Source organism: Pelodiscus sinensis, chromosome 1 (genome assembly GCF_052426305.1).
Source record: "Pelodiscus sinensis isolate ZL-2025 chromosome 1, ASM5242630v1, whole genome shotgun sequence".
Classification (NCBI taxonomy): domain Eukaryota; kingdom Metazoa; phylum Chordata; order Testudines; family Trionychidae; genus Pelodiscus; species Pelodiscus sinensis.
Window position 1 is genome coordinate 30,581,225 of NC_143052.1, and position 22,666 is coordinate 30,603,890.

At 41.9% G+C, this 22,666-nt stretch overlaps 1 protein-coding gene across 4 annotated transcripts in view; it reads left to right on the plus strand.

Annotated features, from left to right (window-relative positions):
- CPNE8 (copine 8) overlaps positions 1-22,666 on the plus strand; it is a 220,726-nt gene that overhangs the window by 73,335 nt on the left and 124,725 nt on the right. For all 4 annotated transcript variants that reach the window (XM_006120408.5, XM_014572184.4, XM_025183253.3 and 1 more), the window contains one exon: positions 6,683-6,759. In XM_006120408.5, coding sequence (XP_006120470.1) covers positions 6,683-6,759 — 77 coding nt within the window. The remainder of the gene's footprint in view (positions 1-6,682; positions 6,760-22,666) is intronic.

Sequence of the window (22,666 nt, forward strand, 5' to 3'; positions counted from 1 at the left end):
ATTTTTTGTGTCCTCTTCCCCCTAGCTTGCTGATATTGGGTACACAGGGTATCAGCTAACTCCAGTAATTGTCCTGAACAATATCTGAAATCTACATGCCAGTGATGGAGGTGCATCAATATGTGCTGCAGTATCAAGCACTAAAACAGCATTATTATCTCAAGGCGGTTGTGATCTCAATTCACTGACACTGGAGGGGGGACATGTACTGATGGTAGTGCTTCACTCCAGAAGTGACAGCCAGCAGCTCTTTTTCTATTTGGGCTACGATTGGCCTCTGCTGGCATAGGTGACTGACTACTTCTGTGAAAGACATATACCCAGTCCTTTCTCCAGTGTTATTTGGGGGGGGGGCATTTTGTGCCAAAAAAATAAAAATTATACCCATGATATTTTAAAATTCTGCAAACTTTGTCAAAATAGCACTTCATAATTATGTCAGTTGCAAGTAATTTATTTAACATACCTGTCAGCAAGTATGACAGACAGACAGACAGACACGTTCCCCCAGGAAAAGGAAATTAAAGAAACCCCTATGACAACTCAGTTCTCTACCCTCATCTCTCTCCCAGAGCCTAGATGGCAGGCCAGACATCCACAATCTCTCCCACCCTACCTCCCAGCCTACCTGTGGGGCTCCCTTGGCAATACACCTTAACCTACCTCTCCAGAGCCCAACTGTAGGCCCCCTCCATCCCAGATCCTTATCCCCTGCACCCTATCCCCCCATCCCAGAACCCAGCTGCAGAGAAGAGGCAAGTCTTGATTTAGTCCTAAATGGAGCAGAGGATCTAGTCCAAGAGGTAAATATAACCGGGTTGCTTGAAAATAGTGACCATAATGTAACAAATTTTAACATGCATGTGGTGGGAAAACCACCACAGCAGCCCAACACATTTAATTTTAGAAAGGGGAACTACACAAAAATGAGGAAGTTAAACAGAAATTAAAAGGCACAGTCCCTAAAGTAAAATCCCTGCAAACTGCATGGAAATTTTTCAGAGATACCATAATAGAGGCCCAACTTAAAGATAGACTCCAAATTAAAAAGCACAGTAAGAGAACCAAAAAAGTGCCACTGTGGCTTAACAACCAATTAAAAGAAGCTGTGAGAGATAAAAAGGCACCATTGAAAAATGAAAGTTAAATCCTAGTGAGGAAGAAAGGCACATAAATTCTGTCAAATTAAGTGTAAAAAATATAAGGAAAGACAAAGTTTGAAGAACAGCTAGCCAAAATGCCAAAAAGTAATAGCAAAATGTTTAAGTACATCAAAAGCAGAAAGATGGCTAAACAGTCAGTGGGGCCACTGGATGATCAAGATGCTAAAGGAGCACTCCAGGACAATAAGGGCATTGTGGAGAAATTAAATACATTCTTTGCTTCAGTCTTAACGGCTGAAAATGTTAGGGAAATTCCTAAACCTGAGCCATTCCTTTTAGGCGACAAATCTGAGGCATTTTCCCAGATTGAGATATCATTAGAGGAGGCTTTGGAACCTTTAAAGCCTCCTTTAAATCCTCTTCTGTACCTATTGACTGGAAGATAGCTAATGTGACCCCAACATTTAAAAGGGGCTCGAAAGATGATCCTGACAATTACAGAACGGTCGGTCTAATGTCTGTATTGGGCAAATTTAGTTGAAACTATAGAAAAGAATACAATTCAGACACATAGATGAATATAATTTGTTGGGGGGGGAGTCAACATGGTTTCTGTAAAGGGAAATCATGCCTTCCTAATCTACTATAATTCATTGAGGGGGTCAGCAAGCATGTGGACAAGGGAGATCCAGTGGATATAGTGTACTTAGATTTCCAGTAAGCCTTTGACGAGGTACCTCACCAAAGGCTCTTAAGTAAAGTAAGTTGTCATGGGATAAGAGGGAAGGTCCTCTCACAGACTGATAACTGGTTAAAAGACTGGAAACAAAAAGTAGGAATAAATTATACATTTCCAGAGTGGAGAGAGGTAACTACAGATTTTCCCCCTGGGATCTGTACAGGGACCAATCCTATTTTACATATTTATAAATGATTTGGAGGAAAGGAGTAAATAGTGAGGTAGCCAAATTTGCAGATGATACTAAACTGCTTAAGATAGTTAAGACCAAAGCAGACTGTGAAGAGCCTCTAAAGGATCTCATAAAACTAGGTGATTGGGTAGCAAAATGGCAAATGAATTTTAATACTTATAAATGCAAAGTAATGCATACTGGAGAAAATAATCCCAACTATCCATACAAAATGATTGGGACTAATTTAGCTATTACTACTCGAGAGATCTTGGAGTCATTGTGGATAGTTCTCTGAAAACATCCACTCAATATGCAGCAGTAGTCAAAAAAGCAAACAATGTTAGGAAGTATGAAGAAAGTGTTAAAGAATAAGACTGTCTATTCTGCAAGCATCTTTCGAAAGAGGCTTTTTCTTAAGAGTGTCTAGACTACAGCCAGTACTTTCGAAAAAGCAAGCCGCTTTTTTGAAAGAGAGCACCCCAGCAGCCTGGATGCTCTCTTTCGAAAAAGCACAATTTGCATTATATAGCACCTTTTTTCGAAATGAGGTTTTCCGCAGTCGAAAAAACTGCCGCATTCATTCAATTTACTTTTGAAAGAACACAGCAGCAGTCTAGATGCAGGTAAAGATTTTTCGAAAAAAGGCCACTTTTTAAAAAAAAAATCCCTGTAGTCTAGACACACCCTAAGATAGAGAATATCTTATTGCCACTATATAAATCCATGGTATGCCCACCTCTTGAATACTGTGTATAGATATGGCTGCCTCATCTCAAAAAAGGTATATTGTCATTGAAAAAGGTTCAGAAAAGGGCAACATAGATAATTAGTGGTTTGGAATGGATGTCATATGGAGAGAGATTAAAAAGACAGGGCTTTTTAGCTTAGGAAAAGGAGACACAGGGAGGATATGATAGAGATCTATAAGATGGTGACAGGTATAGAAAAAGTGAATAAAGAAGAGTTATTTACTTGTTCCTACAACATAAGAACTTGGGGTCACTTAATGAAATTAATGGGTAGAAGGTTTGAAATAAACAAAAGGAAGTATTTATTCACATAGCACAGTCAAGCTGTGGAACTTCTTGCCAGAGGAGGTTGTGAAGACCAGGACTTTAACAGGGTTAAAAAAGAACTAGATAAATTCATGGAGGTTAGGTCATCGCTACTTATTAGCAAGGATGGATGGGAATGGTGTCCCTAGCCTCTGTTTGTCAGAGGCTGGAAATGGATGACTGGAGAGGGATCACTTTATGATTACTTGTTCTCTTCACTTCCTCTGGGATATCTGGCATTGGTTACTGTCAGAAGAAAGGATACTGGACTAGATGGACTGCTGGTCCAACTCAGTATGGCTATTCTTATGTTCCCCCTTTCCCAGACATGCTATGCTATGGACTGATTTCCAGTGTATGTTACCTTACGGTATCTGAGTACCATTTTTTTTTTTTTTTACTGAGCTCAGTTTTATGTTTGTTTTATGTTCGTCCTGTCCCTGTATAAAAGCTTGTAGTTTTCTGTTCTGGTCCTTCTGTTCTGTTCTGGGTGTCTGGTGCTGATATTAAAGAACATCCTGAGTATTCCAGTGGTGATGCTGGCTTGTGGGAATCCTCTAACCACCTCTCTGCTTACCCTTACTTCAAAAATTGGCGTAGCCTCCATCCGGTTGGCCCCTGTACATGCTCAATGGCATGCCTTGGAAACCTTTGGGAATACATTCTAATAATAAGCTGTGCTATGGATCTAACTACACAAATACTTATTATAAATAAAGTTTAATGAGTGTGTTAGATGAGCACACCTTTAATTAACAATTTTTAGAGAAACAGGGCTTGAAAGACTAAGATTAAATATCACTCTCTCAATTTAAGTCCACATTGTACAGTTGGGGAAAAAATCAATTAAACAGGATACAGAAGGGTAACTGATTGCCACCCCAAGCCCTGGAGAGGGGTGGGACAATCTTTATCTGTCCCAGGACCTGCTTCTTCCTAGCTCTTCCTCTTCCTTGAGCAAAATGACCTGGGGAGCTAGTAGGGCTGTGGCACCCGCAGCAGGGGTCAGAGCTCCCTGGCCTCACCAACAGCAGTGAGGGAAGTGAAGTAATGCGGCTGCAGCCTGCTCTATTCTGCCAGCTGTGTGGCTCCGCTTCCCATTGGTGAGTATGGGGGTAGACCTGCCCCTCCCCTGAGCGACATAGCTGGGAGTCTGGGGAGCAAAATGAGTGGAGCTAATGGGCTCTAGCCTCCCCCTGCCACTGCCAGTGAGTGGGGGGGGGGGGAGGGGACACCTCTGCTGCAAGCCCCAGACTCCTGCTGGTCCCCTGAGCTGCCCAGAGGATCTGCCCTCTTGCCCCTCCTGCCAATGGTGTGTGTTTGAGGTGGGAAGTTATGCTTTCTATGTTGCCCATGTGTTGTTCTTGGGATACAGGAATAAATGAAACTTATCTAACTGGCATTTACAGTGTCTCCATTTTCATTGAGTGTACACGCCTCTGGATTTAAGAGTACTAGAGAGTATCTTGTGTGGATGGGCTTGAAGATCTGCAGCACGAGTTGAGACCGCACTCTGCAGGTTATGTATATCAGTCCTGCCAAAAGCAACAAACTGCACAACTCCTCTGAAGACTGGAGCTGGCCCCACTAAATGCCAGCAGCAGTGTGCCCTGCTTCACTGAGAAGATTGCTTTGTCTCTCTTCAGTCTCAGATGCAGTCTGTGCTGTGCTCCTAACTTTGCAAACGCTTTCCTAAACAGTCACAGTACTCACAGTTCCTTTCCTGTAGGCCCATCTCAGTAGACTACGTGCAGCAGTAGTCTCTCACCTTCAGGGAAAACCACCACTGAAGCGTCCTGCCTGATCAAAGCCCCAGCAGGCTCTACTTCTCAGTAACAGCAACTGATCTGGATATTGCCCTACACCAGCAAATCTGGCTCCTCTCTCCAAAAATGGAACCTACCACCTGTTCTCTCTTGCTTTCTGGAAGAGAGGTCCTCCCCCACCCCCTGCTTTTCCCTAGAATTCATGTGCCAAAACTATTAGTCAAATCAGGTGGTAGAGATTCTGGATTTGATAAGTAATGGTATCATGCTACTATCCATGGATGATAAATTGATGACATCTCTTCAGTGAATGGTTCAATGGGTTTGTGTCTGAAGATGTATAACATGTCTGGCATCTGGCCTCTATAGGTGATGAGTAGGGTTGCCAGATGATTGACACAAAAATACCGAACAACCCTCCCCCCCCCCAAAAAAAAACACCAGGGAAAAAATTCTGTTGAAGGGGGGGGGGATAAAGAGAGGGGGAGGCCAAAGTTGTTGAGGAAAAAAAACCAAAAAACCCAGCATTAAAACACCATGTCCCCTAGGTCTTCTTTGTCTATAGAATGTTGATCATTTGTGCTCTTAATATACTGAAGTGGGATGGGTTTTTAAAATGTGATTTTCAGTATGCCTTACCACAATACAAATGAAGAATCCATCACTAAAGGGAAACTTTCTAGTAATTGACCCCACAGTGACATCTTTGTGATTGTACAAATCACTGTAGAATCTTGTCAGTTGTGTTATGGCTTGGTGGAGTCTTACATAAATGAACATATCTATTTATTTTTGTTTATATATTATTTATTGATTAATTTACAAAGTAGAAGATGTCATATTTTGTGCACTGCTATTGTAATTTAAACCTTATTGTCAGGGCTCACCGAACCGCGGCGAACCCCACTCACCAGCCGCGCTGTCCGGCGATCTGCACATGCGCAGATCATTCTGCACATGCGCAGATCGCCCAAACCCGGCTCTTCCTTATTTGTCGAGCCCTGCTTATTGTAGTGATATTTTGGTACCTAGATATTACTAAGGGTGTGTCTAAACTACACCCATCTGTTGGCAGAGAGATGTAAATTAGACACATCGAAAGTGCAAATGAAGCGGGGATTTAAATATCCTACGCTTCATTTGCATAATGGCGTCCGCCACTTTTTTCAAAACGCGGTTTTTCGAAAAAACCCAGCAGTTTAGACAGGGCATTTTTGACAGAAATGTCCCATTTCGAAAGATCATGTATTCCTCATTTTTTAAAAAAGCAGCGGCCGCCATAATGCAAATGATGCGTGGGATATTTAAATCCACGCTTCATTTGCACTTTTGTTGTGTCTAATTTACATCCCTCTGCTGACAGAGGAGTGTAGTTTAGACACTCCCTAATGTTACTAATACAGGAAGTGGTAATCAGAAAGCAAAATTAAATATCAGGAATGTTTGAAAATAAAAGACAAAAGATGGGGCAAGGGAGAATTATTGCTAGAAAATGCGATTAACTTTCTAAGAAAGTTCAAAAGAATTAAGTTTAATTTTTAATGTAAAAGGGTAACTGATAAAGCTCCTCTTATGTTAAAAACCTGAGAGTTGCATTACATGCTGTACATATGACTATATTTCTTATTTTAATGTACCTTATTTTATATAAAATATAGAAGTAAAAACTGACTTCTGAATCATTGTATAATTCCACACAGTGTATATAAGATAACAGCTCAATAAGAATAAAACAGAATACATGTTTTCTAGGAAAGGTAAAAAAACAGACCAATGGAAAAAAAAATGATTTCCATCCAGGATATAGTGGTGTCTCATGGCATATCATTTTTATTGCTTTTCAGGATTTTTTGGGACAAGTGTTTTGTACACTAGGAGAAATAGTTGGATCACAGGGAAGCAGACTGGAAAAGGCAATTGTGTAAGTGTATCATTCTTAAATCTTGGATAAATAGGCACTACTTCATTAGCTGGGGTCATGGCAATTAATTTATTGAGATACTTTGTAATACAAATAGTAGCAGACAGAGTCATAGAGAAAATTGATGGGTGACACACATTTTTCCATTTTAAATTTGTATTACATTTCTGTTCTACTGCAGGCAATTATCAAATGAATTGATGATGTATTTAAATATCTTGTCTCCTTTCTTTACACTCAATATAATTAAAAGACATTTGAGAACATTACCCTTAGTGAGATTTTGTTCTTTTTTGGGATGACAATCTGTTTTATATTTGTAAGTGTATGCTTAGAAATGTTTAACTATAGAAATATCTTTATGTTCATAATCTTGTCAATAAAATAAATAGCTTTAATTCTAATCTTAATTTGTCTCTAGCTTTCAAATGATCATAGCCAGAGAACAAGTATCCTATCTTCTCTATTTGTATTTATGGTTTCATACTCAAGTAGTGTAATTTACATTTTGGTTCAGCAATAAACTATTTAGATCTAATTTTCCTGTGATAATGGTTGACATTCTGTTTTCTCTTCTTTGCTATCTGTGTATAGCCAATAATTTAGCCATGGTTTTAAATACTAGTGGTCTGTGCATGTTGATGATGTCAATTTATATTTATTTTTCTGTATCCTCTGAAGAAATTTCTCCATTATGTTCTACAACGTTTAACAGTTATTTCTAGCTTGAGTACACTTGACTCTTCTATTTTATGCAGAAATAAAACCAGGGTTTTGTTACTAGAGTTGGCTAACTGATTTACCATCTTTGGTTGAAACTTAGAAGAAAAGTAGCCATAAAAGTCATAAGACCAATTTATCTAAAGGTACTAGATTTAACAGATGCCTACTAAAGATCTTGTAGTTATAGTGTTAGATGAGTAAAGAAATCCCTAATCTCAAATGACTAATATTTTGTGTCTATAAGGGATTATGGCATACATGTCTCTAACAAAAACTAATGCTTTCACTAATCATTTGTTCTAGATGGTTTGTTGAGTGACATCTCTGAGCATGGTTTGACACAGTTGTCATAGAACCTACCTCAACAAGACACATTTACCAGTTTTATCATAAAATAATTTATATTATTAAGTTCATATTTTTGCTAGTGCTTCTAACTTTCTCTGTTGGTTATTTAATTAAAATCATATTATGAACCAAATAGGTCAATAAGAATAGCGTGATGAGATTTACATGCTCCACTTAGATCTGGAAAGGTTTAATGAACTGCTGTGAGCATAATCAGTTCTTCCCAATCAACACAGCCTTTTACAGATACAGAGTGTGCGACCTGAAAGAAGCAGTTCAAAGGGGGTGTTCTTTCTCAATTTGGAGCTGACTAGGAAGTAAAAAGACTAACAGCTCTCATTTAAAGGAAGAGGGTTGGCTGGAGCCAAGATTTGCCTGCCACAATCTCACTATGGGTGGTGGAGGGCGGCAGGCAACACTGACACCTGGCTCTTTGGATGTAACTGGAATTCGCTGATGATTACTAACCAAGGCTACAGTCGGGGAGCCCCAACCTGAAATTAGGGTGTGTGAGTACAAGAGTGGAATGAAACTTACATCCAGATAAATAACACCCTGAAGGACTGGAACACCCTGAAGAGCCTATGTGAATGGCTCGCTAACTACAAAAGCAGCTTCTGCTCTCTTGGAATTCACACCTCCAGATCAGCTGCTAGAAGTGGGCCTCATCCTCCTTGATTGGATCCACCTCGTCATCTCCAGCCTGATCCTGGCCTGCATATTTATACCTGCCTCTGGAAATTTCCACTACATGCATCTGACGAAGTGGGTCTTTGCCCACGAAAGCTTATGCTCCTACACTTCAATTAGTCTATAAGGTGCCACAGGACTCCTCGTCGCCATTGGGGGAAGGGAGCTCCATAAGCTGTCTGTGTCCACAAGCATGGCTGGTTTCTGGCCAATGGGCACTGTGAGGATTGTGGTTGGGGTTGGGTGCTGGCACAGACTCTGGAAAGATATAAATGTAAGCACTGGATAGACCCAAACAGGAAGACCTTGTTCTTCTGGCACAGCACAGGGGTAGGGGTTGATGAGAAGAGTACTGGCTTTTCACTAGGAATTGAGGTTAAAAGATTTGGATGCAGGTATCCAACGAGCACAAACTAGACAAAAATGGTGTTGATGTCGAAAGCTAAATCTGCATCTCAGAACTGAGAGTACTCTGAGTCTCCATTCCTAAGGTACATTAATTACAAGTCACATTTCCAATTGAAAAATAATAGAGAAGTAGCCGTGTTAATTTGATCTTGGTAAAACAAAAGTAAAAAAAAAATTATGTAGATACAGTAATTTCTCATTTAACACATGCCCACTTAACACATTTTCGTGATAGTGTGATTTTTTTTTTCCCCCCCAGGGAATGTTTTTTGAATTACATGACCGTCCCCGGAATAACACGATTTCCCCAGTCAGCCCGTTGCCAGCAGCTGCAGAGGGCTTACCCCGCCTCCCTGCCAAGCAGTGGAGGGTTTGCCATTTGCCACGCCGTTCCCCACTGACTCCCCCTTGCCGGACGCCTTGACCCCTCTCCTCCGCCCCTGCTTGCAAGCCGGTGGCTGGGTTTCCCCAGCTGGCCCATCGCCAGTGGCTGCATGGGGCTTCCCTCACTTCCCTGCAAAGTGGCAGAGGGTTTGCCGCTCGCCGCACCATTCCCCAGCGATTCCCTCTCGCCGGACACAGTGAGGGTCCCGGCAAACCCGTAACAGGGGCATACTCCCAACCCAATCCCCCTCTCCTCTCCTCCCCTTCCCTTCCCCAGAGCCAAACACCTCCCCTCTCTGCTGTAACCCAGTCCCCTTTCTCCCCCAACCTTATGTCCCGGTCCCAACAGACACCACCACTTAAAATGCAACCCCCAACTTTTCCATTATTTTCAATGGGAAAATTGACCCTGCATAACATGTTTTCACTTAACACAATCATTTTCTAAAACATATCTCTGGTGTTAAATGAGGAATTACTGTATGCAATCCCTGAGCATTGCCTAATAAACTAACTTGTTAGTCTTTAAAGTGCTACATAATTTTTTTCCTTTTGTTTTGCACTTGAAGCACTCTCTGAATAAAGAGAAATGGACTACCTGTAAGACTGGCTTTGAAAAAGGAGTGCTTTTTAGGTGGTACCTGTGCTGAGTGTGCATCTTCAGAAAAAGGGGATAATAGTTTGGCATCCATAATCACAGTCCTCCACTTGACTTCAAGAATTTTTTTTCCCAGCCTTTGGATGGGAGACAGGGTCTCTCGATAGCAAAACTGTTTTTGTTAGCTGACAAAGCACCCTGTATGAATTGACTTACTCCTTCCTCTAATGCTTACTTAGAACCCCAAGAATGTCAATGTTGCAGGAATTGGTTCTTTGCCCCGTGCTATTTAACATTTTTGTCAGTAACTTGAAATAAAACATCTAATCACTGATTAAGTTATGAGATGACACAAAGATTGCGGGATGGTAAATAATTGGAAAGAGAAATCATTCATGCAAAGTGACCCGATAGCATGGTGAACTGCATGCAGTGTGTGTTTAAATGCAATAAAAATATACAATTGCACATCTATGAACAGGGAATTTAGGCCACCACTACAGAATGCAGGATTGTATCCCATTGAAGATTTTTCCACTCCTGAATATTTTGATGGGTGAATCATCTGCAAACTTTATCAGTGATGTTTTATGTTTTCTTCTAGATCATTAATAAAAATATTAATAGCATAGGGCCAAGAACAAATTACTGTGGGACTCGATTAGAAATACACCAATTTGGTAGTGATTTCCTGTTTGATTACATTTTGAGACCTATCAAATATCCAGCTTTTAATCTATTTAATGTGATCCATGTTATTGTTATGTCTTACTAGTTTTGTAATCAAAATGTCAAGGTACCAAGTCAAGTGCCTTACAGAATTCCAAATATAATACATCAACAGTGTTGTTTTTATCAATCAGACTTGTAATCTCATCAAAATATCAAGTTAACGTGACATGATCTGTTTTTCGTAGACTCGTCTCAACTTCCATTATTACCTTACCTTCTTTTAATTCTTTTTAATTGAGCCTAACAACAGCCACTGCATTATCTTTTTCAGAATTACTGTCAGAGTAACAGGAGTGTATTTAACCAGGCCATATCATTTATCCTTTTAAAATATTGAGACAAAATTAACTTTTTTCAGGTAATCTTGAATTTCCTTCATCTTCCAAGACTTATTGAAAACCAACAACCTCTTTTAAAACTCGTGAAGGCAAGTTATCCAGATCTGCTGATTGTAAAATATCTAACTTCAGTAGCTTCTGTTTAGTTACTGAGATACCGGTCAAATGGAAAGTGTTATTGTATAATGTAACTACATAGTTTGTGTTTCTCCCCAATATAGAATATAAATAATTGTATGTATCTCAGTAGCTTAAATTTTCTCTAAACAGTTGCCCCTCCGAAGTGCTCTAAAACACACCCAACTCTGAGGCCTCTCTTGATCCAATGTTGATGGCCTTGATATTATTCATCAGGTACTCAGACTCTTTGCACTCCATTACACCAATGTTTTTGATAACGCTGCTGATAATTATGCCTATATGTCTCTTTAATTGCATGAGCTGACTGAGGCTCATTTTGTCCGATGTAAATCAACAGCTACAATTTGACTCAGGACTGTCCTTCATGTATAGCAACGAGCAGTCCTGTGGCACTTTAGAGACTAACGAATATTAGTGCTGTCAACTGATGTCAACGATTAACGCAGGGCAGGACTAATGCGTTACTTTTTTTAACGTGTTAATCTCAGGCATTAATGCTGCACTGCCCTTTTGAAGTGCCACTCCAGCACTGGGGTCAGCTGGAGTTCCTAGATGATCCCGGGCTCCGTGCAGCACTGCCTCTTTGAAGCACCAGAATGGCCCTTGACCACTTACCAGAATCTTGGAGAGATCCCCCTTTAAAAATTATTGCCCACTCCTGCTTTATTCCCACCCGAGTTGATAGTGTTGAATCGTTTCACTCACTGGACAGTAGGGCTTGGCAGAACTTTATGGATGTTGGATTTTTCCATGAAAAATTCCATTTCGGTCAACCTGAAACTGAGTGTAACACAATAGTTTTGTCTGGGGAAAAGTGTTTTTCAGAATTAGCTTTTAAAAAAGGAGAGAGCATGTATCAGAGTGCATGTGAGAGTGAGTGAGTTAGGGTGGTTACTTGGGATGTGGGAGACTGAAATTCTGTATCCTCACTGTCAGTCCCCGCAATACACGAGGTTCGAAGGGATGCCGGAAAGAATGAGATCACGACTGGGGGGTTTAAAAAATAAAAAACTGATTTTATTTTGATGAGGACTCTGGTGCCTTATGACTGTAAACTTAGTCACATGCGTGGTCGCCAGACAATCATCAGAATGAAAAACAAACAAATCATCAAACAATATAAAACAATTCCCTGAGGCTTTTCTAAATCATAATAATTCCCAATAACTGCCCAGGGGTTAGAAACAGTTGAATTCACACTGGTGTTCATACATCTAACTATTTACACTATATTACGCAAAGAACAGTTAAAACCCTTAACAACCACTATTAAAAGAACTAACACAATAACTCTTAAACTACTGGACAATGTAGCACTTTAAAGACTAACAAAATGGTTTATTAGATGATGAGCTTTCGTGGGCCAGACCCACTTCCTCAGATCAAAAAGTGGAAGAAAATAGTCACAACCATATCATAGAATCATAGAATAATAGGACTGGAAGGGACCTCGAGAGGTCATCGAGTCCAGCCCCCCGCCCTCAAGGCAGGACCAAGCTCCGTCTACACCATCCCTGACAGATGTCTATCTAACCTGTTCTTAAATATCTCCAGAGAGGGAGATTCCACCACCTCCCTTGGCAATTTATTCCAATATTTGACCACCCTGACAGTTAGGAATTTTTTCCTAATGTCCAATCTAAACCTCCCCTGCTGCACTTTAAGCCCATTACTCCTTGTCCTGTCCTCAGAAACCAAGAGGAACAAATTTTCGCCTTCCTCCTTGTGACACCCTTTTAGATATTTGAAAACCGCTATCATGTCCCCCCTTAATCTTCTTTTTTCCAAACTAAACAAGCCCAGTTCATGAAGCCTGGCTTCATAGGTCATGTTCTCTAAACCTTTAATCATTCTTGTCGCTCTTCTCTGTACCCTTTCCAATTTCTCCACATCTTTCTTGAAATGTGGCGCCCAGAACTGGACACAGTACTCCAGCTGAGGCCTAACTAGTGCAGAATAGAGCGGCAGAATGACTTCACGAGTTTTGCTTACAACACACCTGTTGATACAACCTAGAATCATATTTGCTTTTTTTGCAACAGCATCACACTGTTGACTCATATTCAACTTGTGGTCCACTATGACCCCTAGATCCCTTTCCGCCATGCTCCTTCCTAGACAGTCGCTTCCCATCTTGTATGTATGGAACTGATTGTTCCTTCCTAAGTGGAGCACTCTGCATTTCTCCTTATTAAACCTCATCCTGTTTACCTCTGACCATTTCTCTAACTTGCTAAGGTCATTTTGAATTATGTCCCTATCCTCCAAAGAAGTTGCAACCCCACCCAGTTTGGTATCATCTGCAAACTTAATAAGAGTACTCTCTATCCCAATATCTACATCATTGATGAAGATATTGAATAGTACGGGTCCCAAAACAGACCCTTGAGGAACTCCACTTGTTATCCCTTTCCAGCAGGATTTAGAACCGTTAACAACAACTCTCTGACTACGGTTATCCAGCCAATTATGCACCCACCTTATCGTGGCCCTATCTAAGTTATATTTGCCTAGTTTATCAATAAGAATATCATGCGAGACCGTATCAAATGCCTTACTAAAGTCTAGGTATATGACATCCACCGCTTCTCCCTTATCCACAAGGCTCGTTATCTTTTCAAAGAAAGCTATCAGATTAGTTTGGCATGACTTGTTCTTCACAAACCCATGCTGGCTATTCCCTATCACTTTATTACTTTCCAAGTGTTTGCATACGATTTCCTTAATTACCTGCTCCATTATCTTCCCTGGGACAGACGTTAAACTGACCGGTCTATAATTTCCTGGGTTGTTCTTATTCCCCTTTTTATAGATGGGCACAATATTTGCCCTTTTCCAGTCTTCTGGAATCTCCCCTGTCTGCCATGATTTTTCAAAGATCATAGCTAAAGGCTCAGATACCTCCTCTATCAGCTCCTTGAGTATCCTGGGATGCATTTCATCAGGACCTGGTGACTTGCTGACATCTAACTTTCCTAAGTGATTTTTAACTTGTTCTTTGTGTATCCTATCTTCTAAACTTACCCTCTCTCTGCTTGTATTCACTACGTTAGGCACACCTCCAGACTTCTCGGTGAAGACCGAAACAAAGAAGTCATTGAGCATCTCCGCCATTTCCAAGTTCCCTGTTACTGCTTCTCCCTCCTCGCTAAGCAGTGGGCCTACCCTGTCCTTGGTCTTCCTCTTGCTTTTAATGTATTTATAAAAGGTCTTCTTGTTTCCCTTTATGCCTGTAGCTAGTTTGATCTCATTTTGTGCCTTTGCCTTTCTAATCTTGCCCCTGCATTCCCGTGTTGCTTGCCTATATTCCTCCTTTGTTAGTTGTCCTAGTTTCCATTTTTTATATGACTCCTTTTTTATTTTGAGATCATGCAAGATCTCCTTGTTAAGCCAAGCTGGTCTTTTGCCATATTTTCTATCTTTCCTACACAGCGGAATTGTTTGCTTTTGGGCCCTTAACAACGTCCCTTTGAAATACTTCCAACTCTCCTCAGTTGTTTTTCCCTTCAGTCTTGCTTCCCATGGGACCTTACCTACAAGTTCTCTGAGCTTATCAAAATCTGCCTTCCTGAAATCCATAACCTCAATTGTGGTGGTCTCCCTTCTACCTTTCCTTAAGATCATGAACTCTATTATTTCGTGATCACTGTCCCCTATACTGTCTTCCACTTTCAAGTTCTCAACTAGTTCCTCCCTATTTGTTAAAACCAAATCCAGAACAGCTTCTCCTCTGGTAGCTTTTTCAACCTTCTGAAACAGAAAGTTGTCTCCAATGCAGTCCAGAAGGATACAATTTAAAAAAATGAACACATATGAAAAGGACAAATCACATTTCAGAACAGGAGGGGGGTGTAGGGGGGGGGGAGGAAGGAAAGTGTCTGTGAATTGATGATATTAGAGGTGGGGAGAGTGGGATGTTTGTGAGTTAATGGTATTAGAAGTGCTACATTGTCCTGCATTTTGCTTCAGCTACCCCAGACTAACATGGCTACATTTCTATCACTCTTAAACTACTGTTACTTGATAGGCAATGAGGGCAACTCAAAAATCAATTGGGATAGGGATAATCGCGGGGAAGAGGGATTATACCGATTCTGAAGACAGCAGGAACACGAGTACCAGCCACATGCTCCTAAACTGTCTCCACTCAGGTCGACCAACTCGAAGTACGCTCAAACAGACTCGAGAGCGGGGGGTGCAAGCTGACTGGGTGATCAGGCCAGGCGTTGACACGATGCGATCCCCAGTGTGAGAGGGTTCGGCTGCCTGTTTTATTGCCTGAGGACTTATCATCCCATAGGTTGGTTTTTGCCGCAGTAGGTGGAGTGAGCAGGCCTGACCGCAAGTCAGCCCATTGGCTGATCTTTCACTGCAGTGGGTGGAGCGAGCAGGGGAAGATCAGTAATTTACATGCCCTTATACGGGAAGCGCTCCACCTCACAGACAGAGCCCCCTATACCAGCCCTTGATGTATGACAGGCTATGGCTCTCCTGCGACGGGCAGCCATTGTTGTAGTTCTGACTCGGACACTCACCATGGAGCAGGGATTCGAACTCTAAGATTATGGGTCGGGGAGAGATACTTTCAGTCTCTCTTACTGAAGCTGTTTTACTTGGTGTAAATACTTAGATATTCTGCCTGCATGGTAGAATATGTGGATCCCAGGTGAACAACTTTTATCACCAGGCTGATGTGTCATCACAGATTAGGGAAGGGGGACTCTAACCATGATTCCAGGGCTGAGTTCCCTCTAGGGTACGTGCCTGCTTAGGCACGCACAAATAATTTTAATCCTGCCCATCTCCTCAGAAGGTAAGCTGCTGCCGGTGAAGGTGTGGTTGGAAGGAGAGTGGGGCAGGCAGGGCTGTGTGGTGGCTTTCTGGCTGCTTCCAATGGTTCTCAGCTGGGCAGCCACCACACAGCCCTAGCCCCAGCTTCAGCCTTTCCCGAGGCCTGGAGTGGCAGCCAGGTTAGGCTGAGTGGCAGCTGCTGAAGCTGGGGCCAGACCGCAGTACAGCTGCTCTTGGGGCAATGCTCCAGCCCTAACACACGCAACAGCTGTTTGCCATGCAGTCCTGCCCCAGGAGCAGCCAGGCAGCCATCATGCAGCCATGGCTCCAGTTCCAGCCATTCCCTTGGGCTGGAGCTCCAGCTAGGGCTATGTGGTGGCTTCCCAGCTGCTGCCAGGGCCACAGCTGCTGCCAGGGTGGGGGCTGCTTTGGGGGAATGGGCAAGGGCCTGTGGTGTGACACAGCTGTGCTGGGCACCAGGGCTGTGGTGTAGCTGCTCCAGTGGCCAACTCCAGCCCTTTTCCTGGGCTGGAGCTGCAGCCAGGGATGTGTGGTGGATGCCTGGCTGCTCCGGGAGCCAGTGCCAGGCCCATGGGTGATCCTGGGAGCTAGGGCAGAGGGCCAAGCTTGCTGTGTGCCACGGCTGCACCAAGGGCAGGCTGTGGCTTCAGTGCGGCTGTTCCAGGGACCAGCTCCAGGGCTGGAGCTCTGACCAGGGCCTTGTGGCAGCTGCTCAGCTTCCCCCCTGAGCTCTGACCAGGGCCACGTGATGGGCAGCTGCCGGAATTGGAGTGGGCTGAGATGTGGTTGTTCCTGGGTCTAGGTTCTCCTGCACCCCTTTTCCTCCCCGTCACTGCCGCTCCTCTTCCCCGCTCACTGCGCTCTGGCTCTGAGCCCCCTGCCTTCCCCCTCTACCTTACCAGCATCCCCCCCCAACTCTCCACATACCATTGCCCCACTTCCAGCACCCCACTCCCTGTTAACCCTGGGCAATGGCAGCAGCTTCTCTCTGCCCCAGGCATGGACTTGCAGCCAGCCCTGCAAGAAGAAGCCTGGGGCAGCCCCTGCCATGCACACAGGCTGCCCCCTGGGAGCAGAACTCCTGTAGGCCAGGTCTGTGCACTGGGAGAGTCTCTCAGGGAACAGCATTACTGGTGCATCTGAACAAGGGCACATGACCTCAATATTAGTGCACAAGACAAAACTCACTGCAATCATGGATGGAAAAATCTTAGCAGGAACACTATATAGGGGCTACTTAAGCATTTGAAAACTGTATCTTATTTGTGGATAATTTCTTAGAAATTAGATGAAAGGAGGACTATAATCTAATTTTTATATAAAAAGAAATTACATAAAAGACCCATTCTGCTTTAATGCTAGTATGTTCTGATTTTCTTGTGGCATGTCACTTAGGGCACATCTACACTGCCCACAGCTTTTGAAAGGAGATATACAAATTTGGCGTAAATTTGCATATTTTCTTCCAATCCCGTTTTTGAAAGAGGTTTTAAAAAAAAAGTAGTCTAGATACATTTCTTTTGGGGAAAACCCCCCTTTTCAAAAGAACCCTGTATACTTTTTTTTTTTTTAAAGTTTGCAGATGATACCAAGCAGAGAGGAGTTACAGTTGCTTTGAAGAATAGGGTCAAAATGCAAAATGATCTGGATAAACTGGAGAAATGGTCTGAGGTAAATAGGATGAAGTTTAATATGGAGAAATGCAAAGAATTCCACTTAGGAAGGAACAATCAGTCTCACACATACAGAATGGGAAGCGACTGTCTAGGAAGGAGTACTGCAGAAAAGGATCTAGGGGTCATAGTGGACTACAAGGTAAATATGAGTCAACAGTGTAATACTGTTGCAAAAAAAGCAAACATGATTCTGGGATGCATTAACAGGAGTGTTGTGAGCAAGATACGAGAAGCCATTCTTCCGCTCTACTCTGCGCTGATTAGATCTCAGTTGGAGTATTGTGTCCAGTTCTGGGTACCACATTTCAAGAAAGACGTGGAGAAATTGGAGAAGATCCAGAGATGAGCAACAAAATGATTAAAGGTCCAGAGAACATGACCTATGAAGGAAGACGAAAAGAATTGTGCTTGTTTAGTTTGGAAAGGAGAAGACTGAGAAGAGGACATGATAGTGGTTTTCAGGTGTATAAAAGGGTGTCACGAGGAGGGAGAAAATTGTTCTCGTTGGCCTCTGAGGACAGGTCAAGAATCAATGTGTTTAAACTGCACAAGGGAGGTTTAGGTTGGACATTAGGAAAAAGTTCCTAACTGTCAGTATGGTTAAACACTGGAATAAGTTGCCTAGGGAAGTTGTGGAATTTCCATCTCTGGAGGTATTTAAGAGCAGGTTAGATAGACATCTATCAAGGATGGTGTAGATGGTACTGGATTCTTCCATGAGGGAAGGGGACTGGACTAAATGACCTCTCGAGGTCCCTTCCAGTTCTAGTGTTCTATGATTTGTTGTCCAGAAACAGATTTCCAATTTGATGATACATTCTGAACATTTTCAGAACAGAAAATAGTTTTTCTGATTTCAGTTTGTGGGCCAATCTGAAAAATCAATTATCTGCACAGCTCTGGTAAACAGAACTGCTTGTACTCCATCTCTAAAAACTCCATATTGCCTTCAGACTGCTCACAGGAATAGAGATCCACACACAATAGGGCAGACTAAAATATTTATTTATAAATGCATTTATGTACAAATGCATACTCTGACTGCATGGACATACCTGCTATCTTGCTCTTGCTGTCTCTGAGACAACCAGCACAACAACAGTGTGCCTCTCTTAGGGTATGTCTAGACTGAAGAGTTTTTCTGGAATACCAGAGCTATCCCAGAAAAGCTCTGCCATGTCCAAGGAATGCATCTGCTTTTCTGAAAAAAGTTTCAGAAAAGCTGATGTGTTATTTCGGCATCCCTGTAAACCTCATTCTACGAGGAAGAAGGGATGTTCCAAAAGACACTTTTTTCCGACATTTGGCCCAGTGTAGATGGGCCAATTGTTGGAAGATCCTCTTTCAGAAGAAAAGCGGGAAAAGATATGCAAATTGCGAACCACAATTTGCGTATATTTTTCTGATAGAACTTTGTAGTCTAGACACAGTCTTAAAGGGAGAGTGGACCAGTTATCTAATCATGCATGAATATGATACAGAGCAAGTAAGTGGCCCTCCCACCCCCTCATGCCCAGACCCTACACTCGCACCCCTCTCACCCCCCTGCTGAGACCCTGTACCGCCCACCTCCACTTACCCCCCCCCCCCGAGACCCAGCATCCCCTTCCTGCTTCTGCCCCCTCCCCCAACCAAAGAGCTTAAGGAGGCCCACAAAATCCACTAACCTGGGGATCCTAGGAGAGTAAATCTGTCCCTCCCCCTACCATGGGAGTGGAGCACCAGGGGATTGAGGGTGTTTCAGTTGGGGACCACAACAGTGAGTGTTGGAGGTTTTTGGGGTTTTTTTTTTTTCTTTTTGCTTCTCACTTGATTTTTCCGTGGGACAGTAGCCCTTGCCGTAAATAAAGACAATGTTGAAACCTTTTGTGTTGGGCATAATGTTTTACTTAATTTAACAATGAAGTCTGCCCCACAAACCCCCAATTGAGGCCCAGCCCCCATATGGCCGCAACATCATAACATTGTATTGCACCCCACACACCTCAACCCTGAGCCCATCATACACCTGAACCTCCTGTCCTGAACCATTCATATCCCCCACATCCCTAAACTCTTGAACCCCCCATATCCCAAGCCTTCTGCCATAACACTCCTGCACCCCCCACGCCCTAACCTTGTGCCTTGAGCCCATCATACACCTGAACCCCCTGCCCTACGCCCCTCATACTGCATATCCTCAGCTCCCTGCCATAAGATTGACAGAAGACTGCTTAAATGCATTCATGAAGCTAGATTTGACCAGTTGTGATGTAAACGTCAAAGAAATGTGTGAAAAGATGCAGCAGAAGTCCCATTAAATAAAGTCTGTGAGTACAATGTTTCATTTATGCTATTATTAATCATTATGTCAATTATCAATAATATTAAGTTGCATATTTTCAGCCATGCAAATGGGCATTCTTATATGGCTCTTTGTTGACCCTTGTTCTGAATTTTGATGTAGTTTGGCTCTCTAGTTTGAAAAGATTCCCGATCCCTGGGATAGACTACTGCTTTCTGGATTTTTTTTGTTTCCTCAGTATGGGTACGTCTAGACTACAGGGTTTTGTCGACAGATACTGTCGACAAAACTTCTGTCGACATAGAGCGTCTAGACACATTCAGTTCTGTCGACAAAGCAAGCTGCTTTGTCGACAAAACCCTGTAGTCTAGACGCAACCCTACATGCAATAACACCTTCTGTCGACAGAACTCTGTCGACAGAAGGTGTTATGCCTCGTAAAATGAGGTTTACCAGCATCGACAAAACTGCTGAGTTCTGTCGATGTTATGTCGACAGAACTCAGCGGTAGTGTAGACGCTGGTATACTTTTGTCGACAAAACTCAGTAGTCTAGACACACCCTATGTCCCTTCATTGAGTTGGTAAGATTTTTGAATGTTATTTCTGATTGTTGGATCACTTTTTGCATCTTCCCAGCTTTTTATTGATGAAGGCTGATCAGTATGGGAGATAAAAATTATCTTTTTTTTTTTTATTAAAGAAAACTTGCTCTTTAATGGTATTTATCTTTGTTCATTTAGACATTTTTAGAAATTACTATACAGCATTTTCCTTTTTACATCTTTGATCTCATGCAGAGTTTTTTTCAGCAGACAGCAGTTTTTTTCCATTCCTCTTCAAAGTTTGTTTGTTGTTGGTACTGATTGTTAAACTAAGAACATGTTATATGCACATGATTTCTGCTTTTGAGGCCTGATTTTTTTAAATGATAGTGTTTGACTTAATTTGAGGAAGGTTGGTCACAAACTAATTATAATGTTCAAGAGAATAGCTGTAGGAGCAGGTAAGAAATGTGTGAAGGCAGAGATTTGCTCGCACTCTTAAGAGACAATGGAGTTTCACTTATATCAGATTTAGATGCTGAATTTCAACAATGAGAACCCTGCAAGATTGTATATTCCAAGAATCAGAACCCTCTACCACTTATTAGTTGTTATAGTAAATACATGCAGTAATAGATTGTTGTATGAAATTGCTGCTCTGATGTATAAATCAGTATATATCAGATTATTATTTTATAGCATCAAAATAAGCATCTTGTTTTAGCTTCCCTACATTTATATTAATGTCATATTTGTTCTCCTTTTTGGTAAGAACAAAATAATTTGATTTCATTAGGATGACTTCCTTTTAAAAAAGAACAATGTGATGCTCTAATTATCAAGAAATCAAACTATGAACAATTTCCTAATTTTAATTCAGATTTTATGATGTGACAAATTTATTAATCAGAAGTAAAAAAAAAACCTAAAGTCGTTTCAGAGAGAGAGATTTTATTAATGAAAACTTTGAGGGGGGAATAAATTTGTTTTTTGGCTCTACAAACAGCTAATTGTTTTTTATTAAAACATTTTTGTACCAAAGTTTTTTAAACCGGTACAGTTATATAATTAAGAAAGGGTGAGTGTGGATATACGTGGAAGAGGGGCCTGTAGATTTTTTTTCCCTCTTTGTCAGAGAGAATTATTTCCTTTCCATCAAACATTGAGTCCACATTCCAGAATACACTGATAGGTAGCCAGGTTGAACGATTTTCAGCATCTGATTGATAACAATTTTTTTAACAGATTTTTTTCCTTTGAGCCACTGTGTCTAGAATTGTGTGATTGACTAGAAAGCAGATTTGCAATTGTTCATTAAAGAACTTCTTGTCTTACAAAAATATTTTTGTAATAAGCCTAAAATTGTCATATAGTATGAAAAGATATTTTTGGGTATCTGTGTATTCAAGGATTACTTTTTTAAAAATTTCCTTCAAAGCTGGCTCAGTTAGATTCATAATACTTGGAGAGCTTGGTTTTACAGGAGGGGGTTATGAAAACTGGTTTCAATATAAATTAACATTGTAAGACCTTTCTAAATTACATTTTCCATAAAATGGATGACTTTCGATGCAATTCCACTAGTTGTAGTGCCTCTGATGTTAATCTGAAGGACAACCTTGACAACATTTGTCCATTGGAGAGGCATGAGTTCCCACGCAAAGGTGCTGTACTCTTGTTAGAAAATTTAGCTCCCAATTATCTCAGTTCCTTCAACACCATTGCTACAAGCAAATTAAACTTATATTTGCTTCCTCAAGACTAGGTTTTTCTGTAAATCCATTGTAAGAATTTACTGTAAGTAGTTTGCATAGGGTAGTACAGGCAGTCCCCAGGTTACATACAAGATAGGGACTGTAGCTTTGTTCTTAAGTTGAATCTGTATGTAAGTCGGAACTGGCATCCAGATTCAGCCACTGCTGAAACTGACCGCCAGTTCTGACTTACATACAGAATCAACTTAAGAACCCCAAGCGTCCCCAAGTCAGCTGCTGCTGAAACTGATCAGCCGCTGATTCCAGGAAGCCCGAGGCAGAGCAACTCTGCCTCAGGCTTCCTGTAGTCAGCGCTGGTCAGTTTCAGCAGCGACTAAATCAGGAGGCCTGGGGCAGAGCACCCCAGCTGCTCTGTCCCAGGTGTCCTGATTCAGCCGCTGCTGAAACTGACCAGCAGCGGCTGAATCAGGACCAGAGCAGCTGGGGTGCTGCTGGGTTGGTCCAGTAGCGCCCA